Source organism: Athene noctua, chromosome 2 (assembly GCF_965140245.1).
Source record: "Athene noctua chromosome 2, bAthNoc1.hap1.1, whole genome shotgun sequence".
NCBI classification, from domain to species: domain Eukaryota; kingdom Metazoa; phylum Chordata; class Aves; order Strigiformes; family Strigidae; genus Athene; species Athene noctua.
In genome coordinates this window covers 43,412,935-43,430,188 of record NC_134038.1, presented here as the reverse complement: position 1 = coordinate 43,430,188, position 17,254 = coordinate 43,412,935, and the positions used below count along the sequence as shown (strand labels likewise).

The 17,254-nt window shown below is 34.4% G+C and overlaps 1 protein-coding gene across 1 annotated transcript in view; it reads left to right on the top strand.

The window, feature by feature from the left end:
- The window catches only part of RP1 (RP1 axonemal microtubule associated), a 188,005-nt gene that overhangs the window by 137,875 nt on the left and 32,876 nt on the right, over positions 1-17,254 (top strand). Inside the window, exons 41-45 of the mRNA XM_074898945.1 lie at positions 507-593; positions 4,169-4,301; positions 5,637-5,776; positions 9,975-10,227; positions 15,077-15,318. Of these exons, the coding sequence (XP_074755046.1) occupies positions 507-593; positions 4,169-4,301; positions 5,637-5,776; positions 9,975-10,227; positions 15,077-15,318 (855 nt within the window). The remainder of the gene's footprint in view (positions 1-506; positions 594-4,168; positions 4,302-5,636; positions 5,777-9,974; positions 10,228-15,076; positions 15,319-17,254) is intronic.

Here is a 17,254-nt window from a genome sequence, read left to right as displayed (position 1 = left end):
AATGCAATATAAACATCACTTAACTGCTGCAAGATGAAAAGCCACAAGCAGCAGTAAATTATATGACTTAAGGGAATAAGCCATCCTTTCTTTTAAGCACTAGAATTACTGAGAGCAGAACAAATAGCCAGGGCTAAAAGTTATCTTCAGTTCCAAATTTCAGTTCAAGTTTGAGAATAAAGATGTGATGGAGAGGAGGTAAATAGGAAAGTGAAAAGAATAGTAATATGAATTTGGCTTGGAAGTATAGAATCAGTCATACATTTCCTTGTTTTTCATATGTTGGCCTACACTCTTCAGCCAATTCTTCCATTTAAAAATAAACAAATTGTGATACAAATGTGAGTCCAAATTGTAATCTGAACGGGACTACTCACCCTAACATTAATGTCCTTGACTAGCATTTTTACCAATTTTAATTTTCTTTTTACCTGGGCTTAAAGTATGTAATACAAATTGTTATATACAATGTATGGATAATTTTTTTTTCTTTATTTTTCTTACAGTTGACTGTTGGTGATATTGGAGATGTAACAAAAGTTTCTTTTGTGTTATCTGGTCCATGCTTGGGAAGAGGAATTAAACTTCATAAGGTATTCCAAATACACTACGTATAAATGGTAATATTCTTCATAATACTGGTATGTTGAGAGACAGATTGTTAGCTTCACTTTGCACCACACTAGCAAGGCCATACATCTTTTGGCTCAGTTATCTGCTATCTATAGATGACTGCCTACAGCTCCCAGATCTCTATGTTTGCAGATCTACCTTGTTTGCGCCTGCTGAAGCGCATATAGCTATATGTATTCACTGATGTGCAGATCCATTTCCCATAGCTCATCATGACTTGGAGGGCAGTGTTTTCTGCTTATGTTAGGAAACATTAATCCCTGCATGGAAATAGCGACAGTCTCCTGACACAGAGCAACCTACTTGTGGAAACCAATTAAGCTTTAGTATTTATTCATTACAGCATGGTCATCAGTGGGCCTTAAACATCTGATTGTAGTTTAATATGTACTTAAGATCCCTCATAAAAAGGGATGGAGAAATGACTCAATGCTGTCAGTCTTACAATTCCAGCAGATTTAAAATGTATACCTTTCCCCAGGGTGGGTAGGAAGATTGAACAGAAAGGTGTTGTGCCTGATAATACTTGAGCTTCGGGGAAACACTTAAACTTGAAGGCTAATGCAAAGAAAAATTATGCCAATGAGCCCCGCCTGTAGGCAAGGGACCACAAAGCATTGTGGACATAGCACTGAATTATTCTGAAGTTAGTTGAAGAATGTTTTTCTGAACTGGGCCACACCACACTTTAACCCTACTATGGATTTAAAAGATCAAAGGGTGATTCCCTAAATGAATAAACAGTCCAGAAACTGTTATGATGGGAAATGCTAGACATAGCTGCATTCCAGGCTAAAATTCAAATGGGTTTAGGGAACTCAAAGGAACATTAAGTCTGAGTTTATGAACTTCTCTGAGGATAGAGGAGGAGTTTTTCTTGTTCATATTTTCTCCCCAAATGTCGTCTTTGTCAGCTAATTTTGCAGTCTCACTTTGGGCTACAAGAATGGAAAGATTAGGTAAGCAAAACTAATCTCTCATATTAAATATGCATCTCCAGGCCATTTGATAAAGCATTCAAAAAATATGTTGACACTACCCTCACTATACCCATTGTCTGATTATGTAATATGTCAGCCTCCAGAACGGGCTGCTCAAAACATGGCAGAAAATTTGTAAATGTGTAATAGACTGTTTTCTGCTTTCTTTCCAAAGACAACCCCCTACAAATGGCTAAGTGATTTTTGTTCATATTTTTAAATACTTCAGAAGTTATTTAATAATTAGTTTATCAGTAGCTATAAATTGTTACAATCAACAAGAGGTCAATAGGTTACTGTAGACCTATGTAGTCTCTTCTACTGGTTCACTTATAACCCACAACATAATATACACTGCTTGTGCCAGTAACATGCTCATAACAGCTATTACGCATTTATTAGTGTGTTTATAAATTATTTATACATGGAAACATAATCTAAAATGCAACAAGTTGATTTCGCTTTAATAGGACTCTTACAGTGCAGTAAAAAATAGAAATGCTGTATTAAAATGGAAAGACTACAGGCGGCAGTCAGTATGTGTAAACTCACTATGAATCAGTGGTCAAACCCAGCCCCGACTGAAATTAATTCCCTCCCTTGCTTTCCCCTTCAGTGAAAGAAGCAATAGCCGAAGTTTCCAAAACTGCAAAGGCTAAGAAGGAGAGAAAATCCCTACGTTCCTTTTGCTACTCTCTGTTTATTCTGGTGTTTATAGCAGCTTCAGAGTACTAGAGTTTTTTTCTGTTGATCTTCTAAGGGTTTATGCACACTTCTGTAGAAAATTATATAACCCTAGCTAAAATTTATGTCTTTTCTGTAACTTTTAAATATTTATGTACTGTAGAATGAGTAGCTTTTTCTTGCTCAAAAATAGTTTCTGGTCCTTTCCAAAATAAAATACAAAATCAGTTTTACTTTTGTACAGAATATAGAAACATTATATGATTTAGAGGTAGTGTTCACACTTAGATGTAATCTTAAAACTAACAAGAATTTGTCAGGTACATTTTATTTTAAGGCCAAAGTCTGCATAAATTTGCATCTATAATTTTTATGAGTCCAGTTTCTGCAGGTTATCTGCCTGCATGTGCAGGTAACCCTTAGTCCAATTTTAATAAAGATAGGAGTTTATGATACTTATTGGTAGTTAATTGATAGTTAGGGACGTTTACATTGATAAAAGTTAGGGTGGATATTTTTGTATGAGAATTTAGACATGTAGTGTGAGAAGTTAGACATGTAGTGTAGTGTCAGTTATTGCCAGTGCAAAAAATGGGTAAACTACTGACTGCAGTTTTAATGGAATTTCATACTGTCTAAAGAAAAACATTGTTTATTACAGTAATTAATGGTTTAATTCTGGAAATCGTCATGGGCAATTGTTTACTTTCATCTGGAAACCTTGTACCTGATCTTGTGAAGCACTGGGCACAAAAAAAAATAAGCTGTAATGGAAAATGTTCAGTAATTATATTTCTAGGAACTCAAAGACAAGATAGTATGAAAAAAATTTAAGAGCGAAACTGTCAAGAATGAGCCACAAACTTTTGTTGCCGCTGCTGGTGTAAGTGTCACTAATAAGTCACCACAGTAATTTTGGGAATCCTTGCCTAAGAATTTCAATTACTTCACATCTTGATGAAGTCAAGCTTGGGTTGGTTTTTTTTGGTTTTGTTTTTTTTGTTTGTTTTTTGTTTTTTTCATTTTAGTTTGTTTTTAATGTTTGTTATAATATTTCTACAAAGAAATTCTAAAATCTGAATAAACCATTTCTGCAAACTTGTAGTCGTTAGCTATGTCTCAAGTTCAGTCCTGAATATAGTTACCAGAAATATTTCTGCATAAGCTTGATAGTTTGTCATTCTGTATTTTATAACCTGACCTAGGATAAAGTTCATGATATGAGTTGCCCTCCTGTGAATCTGATCTCCACTGTCTCAGTATCTAGGATAGGTGGACTCCCAACTTCGTCAGTTGGTTTGGAGGTTCTAAGTTTGCAAATTTATAACTTGATTTTTTCTGTCCCCATTGAATATTTAAAGTCAGATGGCATGAAAATGGACCTAAACTCACACATTCTATTGGAATTAATTCTTCGTTCTACAGGGAACCCCAAAGGTCACTGGACACCTAATTTCTGTCGTTTGAAAACCCTAGCTGAGATATAGCAAGTCACATGTAAACAAATAAAAAGCAGCAAAACATCTGGTTTTGCAAAATGGGCATATGCTATTAAGATTGATGTAATGGTATTCATTCATTTGACATTCTGAAATTGCAAGTATATACAGGCCAATTTAATCTGTATCCTTCATTGGTTCTCTACAAATGGGTCCTATGCCTGTGTTGATATGCAATGAACACACCTACAAACATCAGGCTACAGAATCAGTGGTTTGCAGCAACTCCTGGAGCTCTTACACAGTATCAGGTAGCTTTTATAAAGTGTGAGCAGGCATTAACAATAGGAAGAAATGTCAGTTCCTGTTGTGATGGAAATAAAAATGGAATAATTCAGATAAATTAATTTTTTCTTCTGATTCTGCCTGCAGCTTCAGCTAAAAGACTTGGACACTAAACAAGAGCTGGGCTTTCACACTGAAGCCCAATGTCTCTTTGGAGAAGATGGATCTGAGACTGTGACAGAGCTAGCAGCCGTCAGGCCAGACAAGCCACCACTCAGGGGTATGCTGAACTAATAAAATAAATACATGAGCAAATAAATATATGAACTAATAAATAAATACATGAGCAAATGCGTACACACACACACAAAATTGTGAACTGCCCAATGGGATGAAGACAATGAAAAAGATTGCAAAACATTTTGTATACATCTTAAAAAAACACTCAAAATTATTTTTAAAGATTCATTCAATTTACCTGTGTAAAACACGTGGGGTCTTCAATAAAGTGTATTGTTAAAGGATTTTTTCAGTTTTAAAACAACTGACGTGTATTGTTTTCACTAGACTAAGTACAGTTTGAAAGTCAGAAAAATGCACGAAGCCCAACTGAAATTTTCAAAAACCAACTGATTTACACTCGGTGAGGGACTAAATCACAGATTTTAAAAAAGGGATGTGCAAAATCATAATGGCATGAATCATTAAAAGAAAAACCAATATTTTCTGAGGTTTTCTTCAAGCCTGATTTCTGCTCCAGAAGCTCTGTTTCATTTTGTCATTGCATATAAAATATAACATCTTCCTTTGTTCTGATTACATTGTATAAAATATTTAGAAAAGAATTCTCATTCATTATAGTTTATGAACAGAAGTCTTAATTAAAATATTTAAAACTTTTTGCATTTAATATCTAACTGAAGGATAGATGGCAAATGGAAACATATCTTAACAGTCTGTTACAATATTTAATTCTTCACAGAGCTTACAGAACCCTTAAAAAAATCCTCTGTCATGTTGCCTTGAGGAATATGTACTATATAACTGATCAGCCAAAAGGGATGACAAGCCATCCTTTGCGATGAAGAATAATAACAATGCATATCTGTATAAATAGCTCAGCCATTTATCCTGAACCTATTAATTGATATTGGCCATAATTATCAAAATGCTAGGCTAAAACAGAATTCAGCTGATCCAGAACAAAAAAGTGGATTTCATCTGTGGTTTTTCTTTGGTAAATTATTAGAGTTGATAAATCCTAACTCAATTTAAGACCTTTAATTCCTACAAGAATCCAAGGCTTTTTACAAAGCCCGATAAAATCAGTGTGATTCTTTCAGTGACCACTGGATAAGACTCCAGAGCTACAACATTTTCTTCTGTAATGTAAGCATTGTTGGTAAGGATTGTTGCCTTGATTTGTAAAGGACATATTGTGAGGTAGTTAGCAATCTATATGAAACTCAGACAAAATATGTCAATTACAATAACTTCATTCCTTGGTCTTGGAATTAATCTTTTTCCTAAAATAAATTGGTTTATAATATTTGATAATTACATAGTTAAATAGTCTGATTTGGTAATGTCTTGTGTCACTGATTTTTCATGACAGAAGTCCTTTACTTGATCACTGTTCATACGGGAGTATTGCCTGCATCAGGGACTGATGCAGATATATTTATCACAGTATTTGGAGAGCAGGGAGATTCCTGCAAAAGGAGACTGAGACACTCAAATTTTGAAAGAGGACAGGTTAGTGCTGAGTAATTTTCTTTACATGTTTGCTTTAATGTTTTTTATTGTATTACTTTCTTCTATAGAATTGCAAACAGGTAAAGCTGCTTGTAAATGCACTGTGACTGCTCAAAATAAATCCTAGGAAAGATTTTCTGGTCAAGCTTTGCTGATTACCATATTAATGATTATACCTACAGAACATGTTCACTCATACCCTGGACTCAGCCCAAATATGACTAGATAGGATTTAAAGAGACCCTTCAATTGGTCCTGTACAATAAAGCAGGATCCTCTATACTTATGTAATGCCATTTCTTAAGATCTCTCATGGCTGAGATGCCATAACTTTACTAGGCAACCTGTTCCACTGCTTTCCTAGCCTTGCGTTTAAACAGTTCTTCTCTCATTTGCTTTATAATGTCAAAACATTCTCTTGAGTCTGCAAACATGAAAACCAGCCATACCATCCTTGTGTTCCATAGTCATTGATAATTTTTCTTCCATGAATTTGTGTAAGCTCTTTTTAAATATGTAACGAGCATCCACAATCTCCTGTGGTAGTATGGACTGCACTTGATCTGCAACCTGTGTAAAGCTTCCACATAGTAGTTTCATCTGATTTCCCTTCTTTTTTCTCTTTGCTAGATTCACGACTATTTACTTTGTACCTAGTGAAATTACTGTGCATTGGAAGATATTTAATAATTTGGCCATAGTCTTGCCACCCAAAATATTTAGGCATGTTTTTCTTTCCTTTTTTTATAGTCTCTTGCATCCTTTCCCCTTTTTTTTTTTTAAATATGTCATTGTTTGGAAAATATGGCTACCTTAGCTCAAACTGTGTTATAAAAATACAGGAAGGGCTCTGTGATGTTGACTGCCTGGGTGATATTATTAAAAATACAGGTTAATTCTTGGCATTTTTGAGGGCAAATGTTTATAGGCAATTAGAATGAGTTAATAAAAGACATAACCTGGAAAAGAGTTCTAAAAATAAAAATAATTTACATGACACTTTCAAGCTGATGTTGATACAGAGTCAGTGACAGAGCTGCTAGTGTTAAAGAAATCAGAACCACTATGTTGAGCAGTAAAGAAGAGTTCTGAACATCTTCCCAAGCAGATCCTTCGTTTTAGGTGAGCTATTTTTGTACTGTGGACAATGAAAGTTTTCTTCAGCTTAGATATTTTGTGTATTAGTGTTCTTCATTGTGCAATAGGTTCTTGGGAAAGGATTGAGCACAGAGATAGCAAACGTTTCAATCATACTAAGTTATTTAAGGTAATGAATATTAAAGTTGGTGACAGAGATTGCAGAAGGACCACATGCAGAGTGGCTGGGTAATAAAATGATAAATGAAACTCATTGTAGCTAAATGAAAAGCAGTGGCTGTGAGGGGGAAAACCCCTTGAATTTGCATGCAAAATTATGGGCTCTGAAATAGGAAAGTGACCTTAGCATTAGGATAGTTCTGTAATGATGTCAGCTCAGTGCTCGGTAGAGGCAAAACAAAAGGAAAAAAGAACAGATCAAATGTTTAGGAATTATTAGAAAAAAGGAAAAAAATCAGTCACCCCAACCTAGAAAATACAGTCATGCCTCCAGATAAGTTCTCTGGTGTGGATGCATAATAGATGCCGTGTTTTGTTCTGTTAAAAGTGCAAGAAGATTGTCAAATGATATGAAAAATCATCCATACAAGAAACAACTAAGAAAACAAGTACTGTTTGGCCTGGAGATGGAATGATGAGAGGAAGGGAGAAGGAGATAAGAATTATAAAATGGCATAGAGAAAATGAGTAATTGTATTTTCTCATTAAATACAAGGGCTCAAGAGCATTAAATGAAACCTGCAGGTGGCAGATTCAAAACAATGGAGGTGGCTTTTTACACAGTGCATAGTTAATACATTTTACTTTCTGGCACAAGATGTTGCAGATGGTAAAATGTATGTTGGTGAAAAAAGCCATTGCACATTGTCATGGAAGACAACTTTCCACTGAGTACTGTTAAGTGGAAAGACACAATCTCTGGCTTGGGAAATTCTGAACCACAAATTGCTAAAGCCTGAGAGACTTTATATTCAAGAAGCATCTCTATATTTGCCCTGTTTTTCAACTCTTCCCTAGAAATCTGTTATTTGTAGTTGTTGACAACAGCGTACTGGACTAGATGGATCTACAGTCTGACATACTATTATCAATCTTACATTCTTTTTACATAGAAGTAGATTAATAAAAATGTTGAACTGAGGTTTTAGTGAGAGTATCTAAAAATAGAAGGTAAAAGGAAAGGATGAAAAGGGCAAGCTGTCTTGAGAGACAAGATTATGTCAGAAATATCCCTGGAAAATATGGAATGGATAGGCAAAGAAAACAAAATTAAGGAAACTTGAGATACGAAAAAAAGGATATCTCTTGAATGATAAAGGACTGCAATAAAAGGAAAACCTAGGAAGACAGAAAATTACAACAAAATCTAAGAGAAGAGAGTAAAGTTGATTTAATTACTGCAGAAATTTGGGCTGGTTTATATTTAGTTAAGTAATTGTATGCTTAACTTTTATACCAGTTTAATGGGTTAAGTAAATGTGGATTGTAATTTTGCCTAGCTAACACTTTATCTAAAGCAAGACAATTTAAATAAAATCCTTTTGGCTTTCATTAATTACATTCCAGTAGTGTGTTTAATACAGTTCCGAATGTCTTTATACTGAGGGGGAAAAAAATAAATGTAATGACATCAATCAAAAGTACACTCTTGCTAATGCTGAGGGAGTAGGCAATTTAATGTATTATTATGAGAATTCATTGATAACAATGGGTGATTATGACCACTGTTGTCTAATGACTGTTAATTATTATCACAAAGAATGAGACTAATGATAGGTCCCTTTTTCAGATAGAGTTAGTTGTGAAGGAACATGAATATTAGCAATACAGGCTATTTCCTCTAAGTCAAGGGTCATGTAGACTGTAGAGAAAATGAAACATGTAGAGAAAATTATATTTGGCTCAGAACTATAAAGAATAAAATTAAAAAGCAATGAGTGCTCCCAAAAAGTTATTTACAAGATGTTCCTCACAGCTAGATCTTATTTTGGGCTACATATGCATTACATGAAGGGGTATAACTTGCCATGGTAACTGTTTGGGGATATCGTAGATATAACAAGGTAAGAATGCTGGAAGTCCTAAGGCTGTGATAGGAATAATAACTCTGATGTTTTCTTTTTCTGAGCACATTGTAGAGAATAGTCCAACACAGACAGGAGAATGGACCAGATGACATAATTCTTTCTAAAAATCATCTCTTTCTTTGTTACTTTCTGGTCCTCATGCTTTTCCCTGCCTGGTGGCAAATTGGTTGGCAACAAATAAAAATTATAGCGTCTGTTTCTACTATCCATCTGGGGTTTTTTTAATGTCACCCACACACATGCCCATGTATCTACCCACCCACTCATATTATCTTTTGCATGGAACACATTCATTCTCTCACTCACATAATTTATTCATCCCAACATGCACTAGTGCAGTTGCCATTTAGCTTTTGTTTACTGGTAGCCGTAGCAATATTTAAACAGATGTCTATTTACATCCGAAGAGCACATCAATTCTTGCCTGTATGCGTGCACAGCCTTAGTTATAGTTTCTAATGTCAGTATCTTCCTTTGTTTACATAGTCATCAACAGAGTCAGTATTTCTGTTCAGAGTTGAATAATACAATATTTCCCATTTGAAAAATAGGATGTCTTAGAATATAAAAGACTTTAAAATGTTTAAAAAATGTTTAAAAATAAAATGCCTTATCTAAACCAAAGTTTAGATGAGACCTATCCTGATATTTGAAGCACTCCCTTTGCTTCAGTTATGAGGAATTGATCAAACTTCAGTTTTCATGTTACCGGTAAGTAAATTAATCATCAGAGGTTTCTTTCTATCCAAAATAGTGGGATATTTTTCATAATAAAGCCTGGGATGCAGTGATCATGTACAAGGAAAAATGTACATATTCAAGGATCCACATATTTTCTGAACTGAGTCTCTAAATATTAATGTCTGCCTATAATATCTTTCTTTAGTCTCAGTAAGGAAAAGTTACTTCAGCACTGAAAGGAATCTGTCTTTCTAAACACAATCTTCTTAAAGGTGGACGGTAAAATACATGGTTTAATCAATTTGTTATTCGTTTTGCTTTTATGTTCTCAGGTTTGTACCTCTGAAATGAGAGCAGTAGACCTTGGACAGTTAAGCAAAGTGCTTGTTGAGCACCACAATGTGGGTTATGGAGCTGGATGGTACCTGGACCAAATTGTCATCCATGAATCAGGCAAGCCTGATGGCCGGTATGCATTTCTTTGCCAGCAATGGTTAGACAGTGGAGTTGGTGATGCACAGACGGAACGAATGTTGAAACTTCTCGGAAAAGTCAGGAATGGGATGCTGCCAGGAAAGATTTATGGTAAGGTCCAAAATCATCAAAACTTCCAGTTTTTGTTTTAATTGTAATTCATGTTATTTTGGGGGTTATTTTTAAGATTAAAACCAAAATACAGAAATAATATAGCTTAAATGTGAGTTTCATGTCACACAAATTGTTTCTCCAGACACTCTCCAGAGATGGTAAATAGAATTATAATGTTTAAGAAAGACAGACTAGAGCAGAAGAGAGAAATTAAGTGATAGAAGCAATGAAGGAACTATGTTTTTAGTTGAGGATAGAAAAAAATCTGAAGCAAAAAGAGGTAGGTTGTTCCATATGGCAGTCAATGCAGAGCAGAAGGCTCCTGAAACAGTGATGAAATCACAAGAAGAGATACAAAAACTCTTTTAGCAGAATGAGATTTTCCCGTATGTTCATATATTTGCAGAAAGCATTTGCTTTTATTTGCAGTTTTCTTTTTTACTTACATCAGTGGCACAAGTTCTCGCAAACAGCTAGTTGACCTGAACCCAATATCCTATTCAAACTGTTTAGTGAAAAAAAAGACAAAATTCAAAAACTACTTAGACACTGAAAACAGGATAAGTCTTTTATGCTTTACCAGGACACTGGATTTCTTAGCTCTCTCACATGTCTTTTTTGAAGAGGTGTAAAATGTTGGTTGGGGTCCATTTATGAAATCTGAATCAGAACTGGTAGACCAAACTATGTAAATTTTAACTAATCTGAAGGTGTGAATTTATGTTCTGTATCAGCAGTTGTGTAAACGGATCTTTATTAATTTCTATGCTCTTGGATATTTAATTTTATGCTCAGAGAGTTTTATATTATACATAGTTGCAGACACTATTAGTAGTGTGTATCTTGATATTTAGCTAACTGTACTTAGTCCACTAGCAAATATCTTATATCATATAAGGAAAAAGAAAAATAATGTCACTGAGACAGCAGAAGGACAGAATACCATGTAAATATAAGCATAGGGTGAGCAGCTAGAGTAGTGTCAATTTCAGAATAAGAAATAGCTGTATTGCACCACTGCAGGTATTCCATGTCTCTAAAAAAGTAAATTCCATAGGTGCCCTACATAATCCACAGAGTGAGGCAGGCATCTCCTGAGGGTAATTCAGAGCAGAAGCCCAAGGCTGGTCAGAGTCTGTTGCATCTTTCTTCACTGATAGTATGAAAAATGAGAGAAATATTGCATCGTTGTTTATGCACCTTAATTAGGGTCTGAATGTAGCTATGTAAAAATATTTTCCTTCCTCTATTTCCCACAAACACACAGCCTTCAAATATCTGACTTGCTAATGTTTTCCAGTGTGTGATTATTAATACTCAGCTCTGTATCTATTGAAAATCAGTTCTGGTCTGGGTGTATAATAACTTTAGAAGGAATACGACAAATAAGCAGAGAGTCTATAAGGAATGGAGAAATAAAAGACTGATCAGCAAAGAGCACTATACCTTAGAGGTCAGAAAGTATATGGATACAACGGGACTTACGAAATGTCAAGCTGAGTCAGATTTTATAAAAGAATTAAAACAAATAGTAAAGGTTCTTCAACCTTTTACTTATAAAAAGAACCTGGAAAGATTGATAACTATGCAGGAACAATAGAGTGCAGACTGAAGATGATGTAGGTAAAATCCTTAAAAAATAGAATACTTTATGTCTGTTTTCATTAAGGAACCATAATGTTGTCAAGGGAAGCAAAACCAAAATTACTAATGGAAATCACCAAATTTGAAATGCAAATAAAACTTTGAGTTCCGTGTAGTCACACAGTAACAACCAACAGAGTCATTAGCACAGAATATTGAAGGAAGTGGGAAGTGAAATGACGGATCTTGTAGCAAGGGTTTCAAACATTTTTATGAAGACAAAACGTATGACTTGAAAACAAGCAAAGGTGATACTCCATCTAAAAAACAGAAAACATAATATAGGTGACTATAGACTTAATAATTGATCACATGCAAACATTTATAATGCACTTTAAAGAAAGGAATAGTTAAAATGAGAAATAGGAAACGAGAAAGAACACATCACGACTTTACTGAAGATAGATGGTAAAACAAAGACAGATTGTAAAACAAAGTTGATACTCTTTAGAAATATTTTCCAGTAGGAAAAATGTAGATATCTAATCTGCCTAAATTTCAGTACTGAAATTTATTTGCTTTATGGGAAATTATTAGGTAGCAATAAGAAAGTGGAAATTAGTAGTAAAAGGAAGAATTGTAAAGAGCTGGAGAAGAGAGAATGAAGACATTAATGAAATCTGTTGGTACTACAAAGCTGTGAGTACTATCAGGAGATGAAGAGGTTTTGTGACAAACTTTGAGAACTGGATGAAAGCAATGGGACTGAATTCTGTAACACAAAGCTTGAACACAATTAGACGTAAACCCAACTAAATATTTGAACTCGTAACTCTGGTACAGGTTCCTAATTTCCACTGATTTGTTTGGGAAATTAGGAACTAAGTAGTAGCTAAGAGCCTAAAAACTGTGTTGGATCTGTATCCCCATGTCTTGCAAAGATTTCTGATATACAAGTTCATCAGCAGGATATGACTGGAGAAATACCTGGGTTTGTTATATGATTGCAGGATAATTTTTGAGACAGTAATGTGATGTGGCTGTGAGTAAAGCAACTGTGACCCTGCAATGTATGTAGGCATTATCAGTGAAGACTGAAAAGAATTAATGCCTAAACCAGTAATATTTCACCAATAATGCTATGTGCAGTTGTGGTCACCTCTGTCCAGAAGCACTGGTTCAAGCTGGAAGAGCTGTAAAGAAGACATGATGACTGGGAATATGGCAAGTCTTTGTTGTGAAAGGGTATTGAAAAAACTTGACATATTCAGACTAGCAGATTAAATGCTCAAAATAGACATAGTTGTGTCTATCAAATTTATGGTGGCTTGCACTTCAAGGAAGGAAAAGAGTTATTTAAACTAATGGACAAAGTTGTCTGAAAGACAAATGGGTTTCAGCAGTCTGTTAATACCATTCTGAAAAAATTAAAAGGTTCCTGAGAAAGAAATAATAAATTTTTAACATAGATCTCTTTTAGACTTAACTAAAGAGAAGGAAAGAAGCTTAATGTAGCTGCTTTTAAATTGGATCTTGACAAATTTATCAGAGATTATACAATATAGTTAACATCTAATAGCAGCATATGGTACTGTATGATCCAACAGTAGTCCTTCCATTCAGTCTTCCTAGGCAGCTATACATTGGTAGTTTAAAGGCTTAATATTTCAGTACTAAAAGGCTAAAAAATATTGGATTATGTCACAGGGGATATGATAAATTTTAATTTGACTTCCATTTTTTCATGGGTATCATTTATTTCATTTATATTTAATGTTCACAGACCTGAAAATGGTAGCTCTTTATGATTATCCATAAAGTCATAACATCTGAAGTTATTTTAGATTCTTTTAAAGGTGGTGAATACTAACTTTTTACCTTCACCAAGTCCTGGATTTATGGCACAGATCTTCACCTGATTTAAAGTAATAAAACTTTAATTGCATTAGTTTGTAGTGGGAGATAAAGGTTTGCCTGTTGTGGTTAGGAAGCTGGACTTTCCAGGACTATGGACATAAACTAAGAAAGACACTGTTTCCATTACTCCTAGTAAAATACCTTGTTTTACAAAATAGCTATTTGAAATTATTAAATCCATACTTTGCCTCACTTTGCATAAACAGAGCTAAGTTATCTTAATAAAAAAAAAAAAGTTTGTGCTCAATTCTGTACCAGGCCAGGTGGCAAAAGCCTGTCTGTAAGAGTAATGATTTTTTAAATTGGAAAACCTGGTTTTGATAGACCTGAATTTTCCATATATTCTATTAATATGAAAAAAAACGTTAAAGCTAGCTAAATCAGTGGGATTTTTTTGATGAGTACAAGTTCCTGATCCTGAAAACTGTCTTGTTGATTGGACATTTAACTAAATATCTGTTCAGTATAGAGTTACAAAACTTACTCAGGAGCCTACCTGGTATCAGTCTGCAGTCCTAATGACCCTTCAGGTGACTGTCAATTAATCTAGAATGTTTAAGAGACTAATGCTTCAAACCAGACCTTCAGTTTGAACATGTGTTACTGTCCCTTTTCAATATAATTTTGGATTTTTTTTTAAAGTAAAACTGCTGGTTTTGAGTGTTTTCTGTGTTCCTGAAGTAGTCAAATCTATGTTCTTTTATACAGGACTATTTTTAATCTCTCAGCAAACATCACTTCTTCACAGAAGAAAGATAAAGTTTTGTACTTTGCTGGCATGATAATTGTGGTGATCTGTGATAAAAATATCACATTTCAAGCTCTGAACCAGTTTATTGCATCAGCATCTTGTTATAGAACACATCTAGCAAATTTTAACATTCTAGTTTAAGTAGCTCCTCAAAAAGTTAAAATGAAAAAGTACTCTCCCCTGACCAAAGGCAAACCTGATAACCAGTGCTATCTAGTAGAAAATATGCTGCTTTTGAGTGGTGATTATTAAGAAAAAAATTTTAAAATCATCAGAGGAAACATTTACGAGGGAACAGATTGGCATGGCTCTTCGTAAGTCCCTAACATGGAACTGGCAGTCTTATCTGCATAGTGCTATTGGGCTCGCCCATCTCTAAAGGGTCAGCTATCACTGTGGAAGGGCTGGTGTCCAACTCTGCTTCTCACTAAATCAGTCATATTGAGTGAACCTGTTACGTGCCAATATTTTAGCTCAGTGCAAAGGTGGGAATGGGTTGCTAGTCACTCACTAACTCAGCCTGTTATAAATTGCTGGATTATTTTGTATATTCAGCAAACCCATTAATCCTTTTCTACTGTTTTGTTTCGACAGGGATTTGGGATGTTCTTGTCACAACTAGTGATATTTCTTCTAGTTCCATGAATCCTAAAATGTCTCTAACTGTATGTGGTGAAAAAGGTATCTGTACTTCAGTCATATTCCCCAAAGGATCCCTTAAAAAGAAGCAGATTTATGAGACTTCAATTGAACTCAATAAGAAATTCCATACTATATTCAAAGTTCGCCTAGAAATTGAAGAATCTAAAGAAGGAGAGACTTGGAATTGCCGTGAGGTAAAAAATTAGAACTAAAGCAATTACTTATTGTGTCTTGTAAAATTCTCTTTTTTTTTCTTCTTTTTCCATATTCTATGCTTATTTCTTCCATTTTCCAGTTCCGTCTGAAATGACAATTTTTAATTTACAAAAGTAAGTTCATCTGGTGACAACACTTGTAGAGTGGTAACTTCAGAGACTACTCTAAACACTTACTAGGACAGCTATGGATAACAAAAATCTTGTAAACATATGTGGATTTCTGGAGGGCATATATACAGATGTGCCCTCATCTATAGCATATCCAGTGGTGTCTTTTCAGAACTGTACCCACTGGCGTACATTGCAGTATTTGCATAACTCCAAATTGGCTGGTACATATTGTAGACCCAGTGATCCAAGGCAAATAATTAAGCCAGACACTAGCAATGCCTTTTGATGAAAATATCTGCCTTTTAAGTTGGCATGTGAAAAAAAGAAGTGAATAGCAAAAGTGACAGTCTTTCTTCTGATGTCCAAGATGCTGAAGCTAAAATCTGACATAGCACTGAAATTGCTGTGGCAATTCACTATACAATCCTCTTATGTTGGCAAAATAAAAAGAAGTCTAAGTGAAAGAGTCATCTTTCAAATTGAGGACACACTTTTGTACATTAATGTTTTTATTTTGTTCTCATTAAAAATCAGAGAAAAAAATAATTTTCATGTCCAATAGATGATGTCAGTGAGCTGAACTCCCTGACATTTAAATGGTAGGCAGGTTGTTAATTTCATCTTTGTAGCCAGATGAAATACTCATCTAACAAATCTATTGATAGAATTGACAGCTTTTTGGATATTGTAGGAGACAGTAAAAATTTCAAAATGGAAACTTGGCTCTTTAAAACAGTGACATCCATTAGCCTGTTTTACTTAATTAGCTCAGCATGATGGCTCAAAGCTGAGTTAGAAAAAAGTCAACATCATCTATATAAGTAGGGAAAAGATGCACATTTACATTAGGTAGGATTAGAAAGAGAAAGAAAATACAAATTTCCCTGCTTTGCAGTATATGTAAATTATTGGGCTTTTAGAAAGACATTTCCTCTGTTATTCCATGGATTCCATACCGGGATCGACTGAATCTTTGTATGAAATAACTAGGTTGGTATAAGAGTTTGTGGATAATATCTGTTATTAAAGACAGGTTTGCAGTCTATTTATACTGCTGGTTAGAACCATGATGGTCATTTCTGTGATATTTTATTTTGATTTTACAAGGTTGCACCTCACAGAGACTCTGAGATTTCCCCCTTCTGTCACAAGTAAATGCAGGTGCAGTTGGTTGAATTCCATATTTAGATTCAGAATTCACTTTTAGAATCATAACTGCAAAATAATTCTCTTGACATTTTTGAGGAAAATTAAATCATTATGAAATATTGTCCAGAACAAAATTAATTAAGATATGCTTTATTTCTGAAGCATGTAATAGCTAACATCTTTATTTTTGCTTCTTTTACCTCTTGAAGAAATAAAGCACAGTAAATGAAATTTGGTTTTCAGGAAACTGTTCAGAAATATAGATGTTAGTATGAGAGAGATACTATATTAACATTATACTTCACACTGCATTTTAAAAAAAATCTTTTCAATGTGTGTGTCATAATGATAAATAATAGGAGTCTTTTAAAGACAAAATAATGCTACCATCTCCCAGTGACAACTGCTAAACAAAGATGGTTGAGCTTACTGGGTTAAGGGTTTGGTCATTTTAGTGAGTTAGGTCATGAAGAAATGTATGAGTGAATTCTCTGTTCCATTTTCAAAGCAGGATTACTTCCTGCAATGTATTTTCAAATATGTTGCCTGGTCTAGCTTTAAATAGTTCAGAAAATGGTACTTTATCTCTTGGTGTAGCTGGTAGTAACATAGTGTATGACACCTCATTATTAAAATATGTTTTCTTATAGTA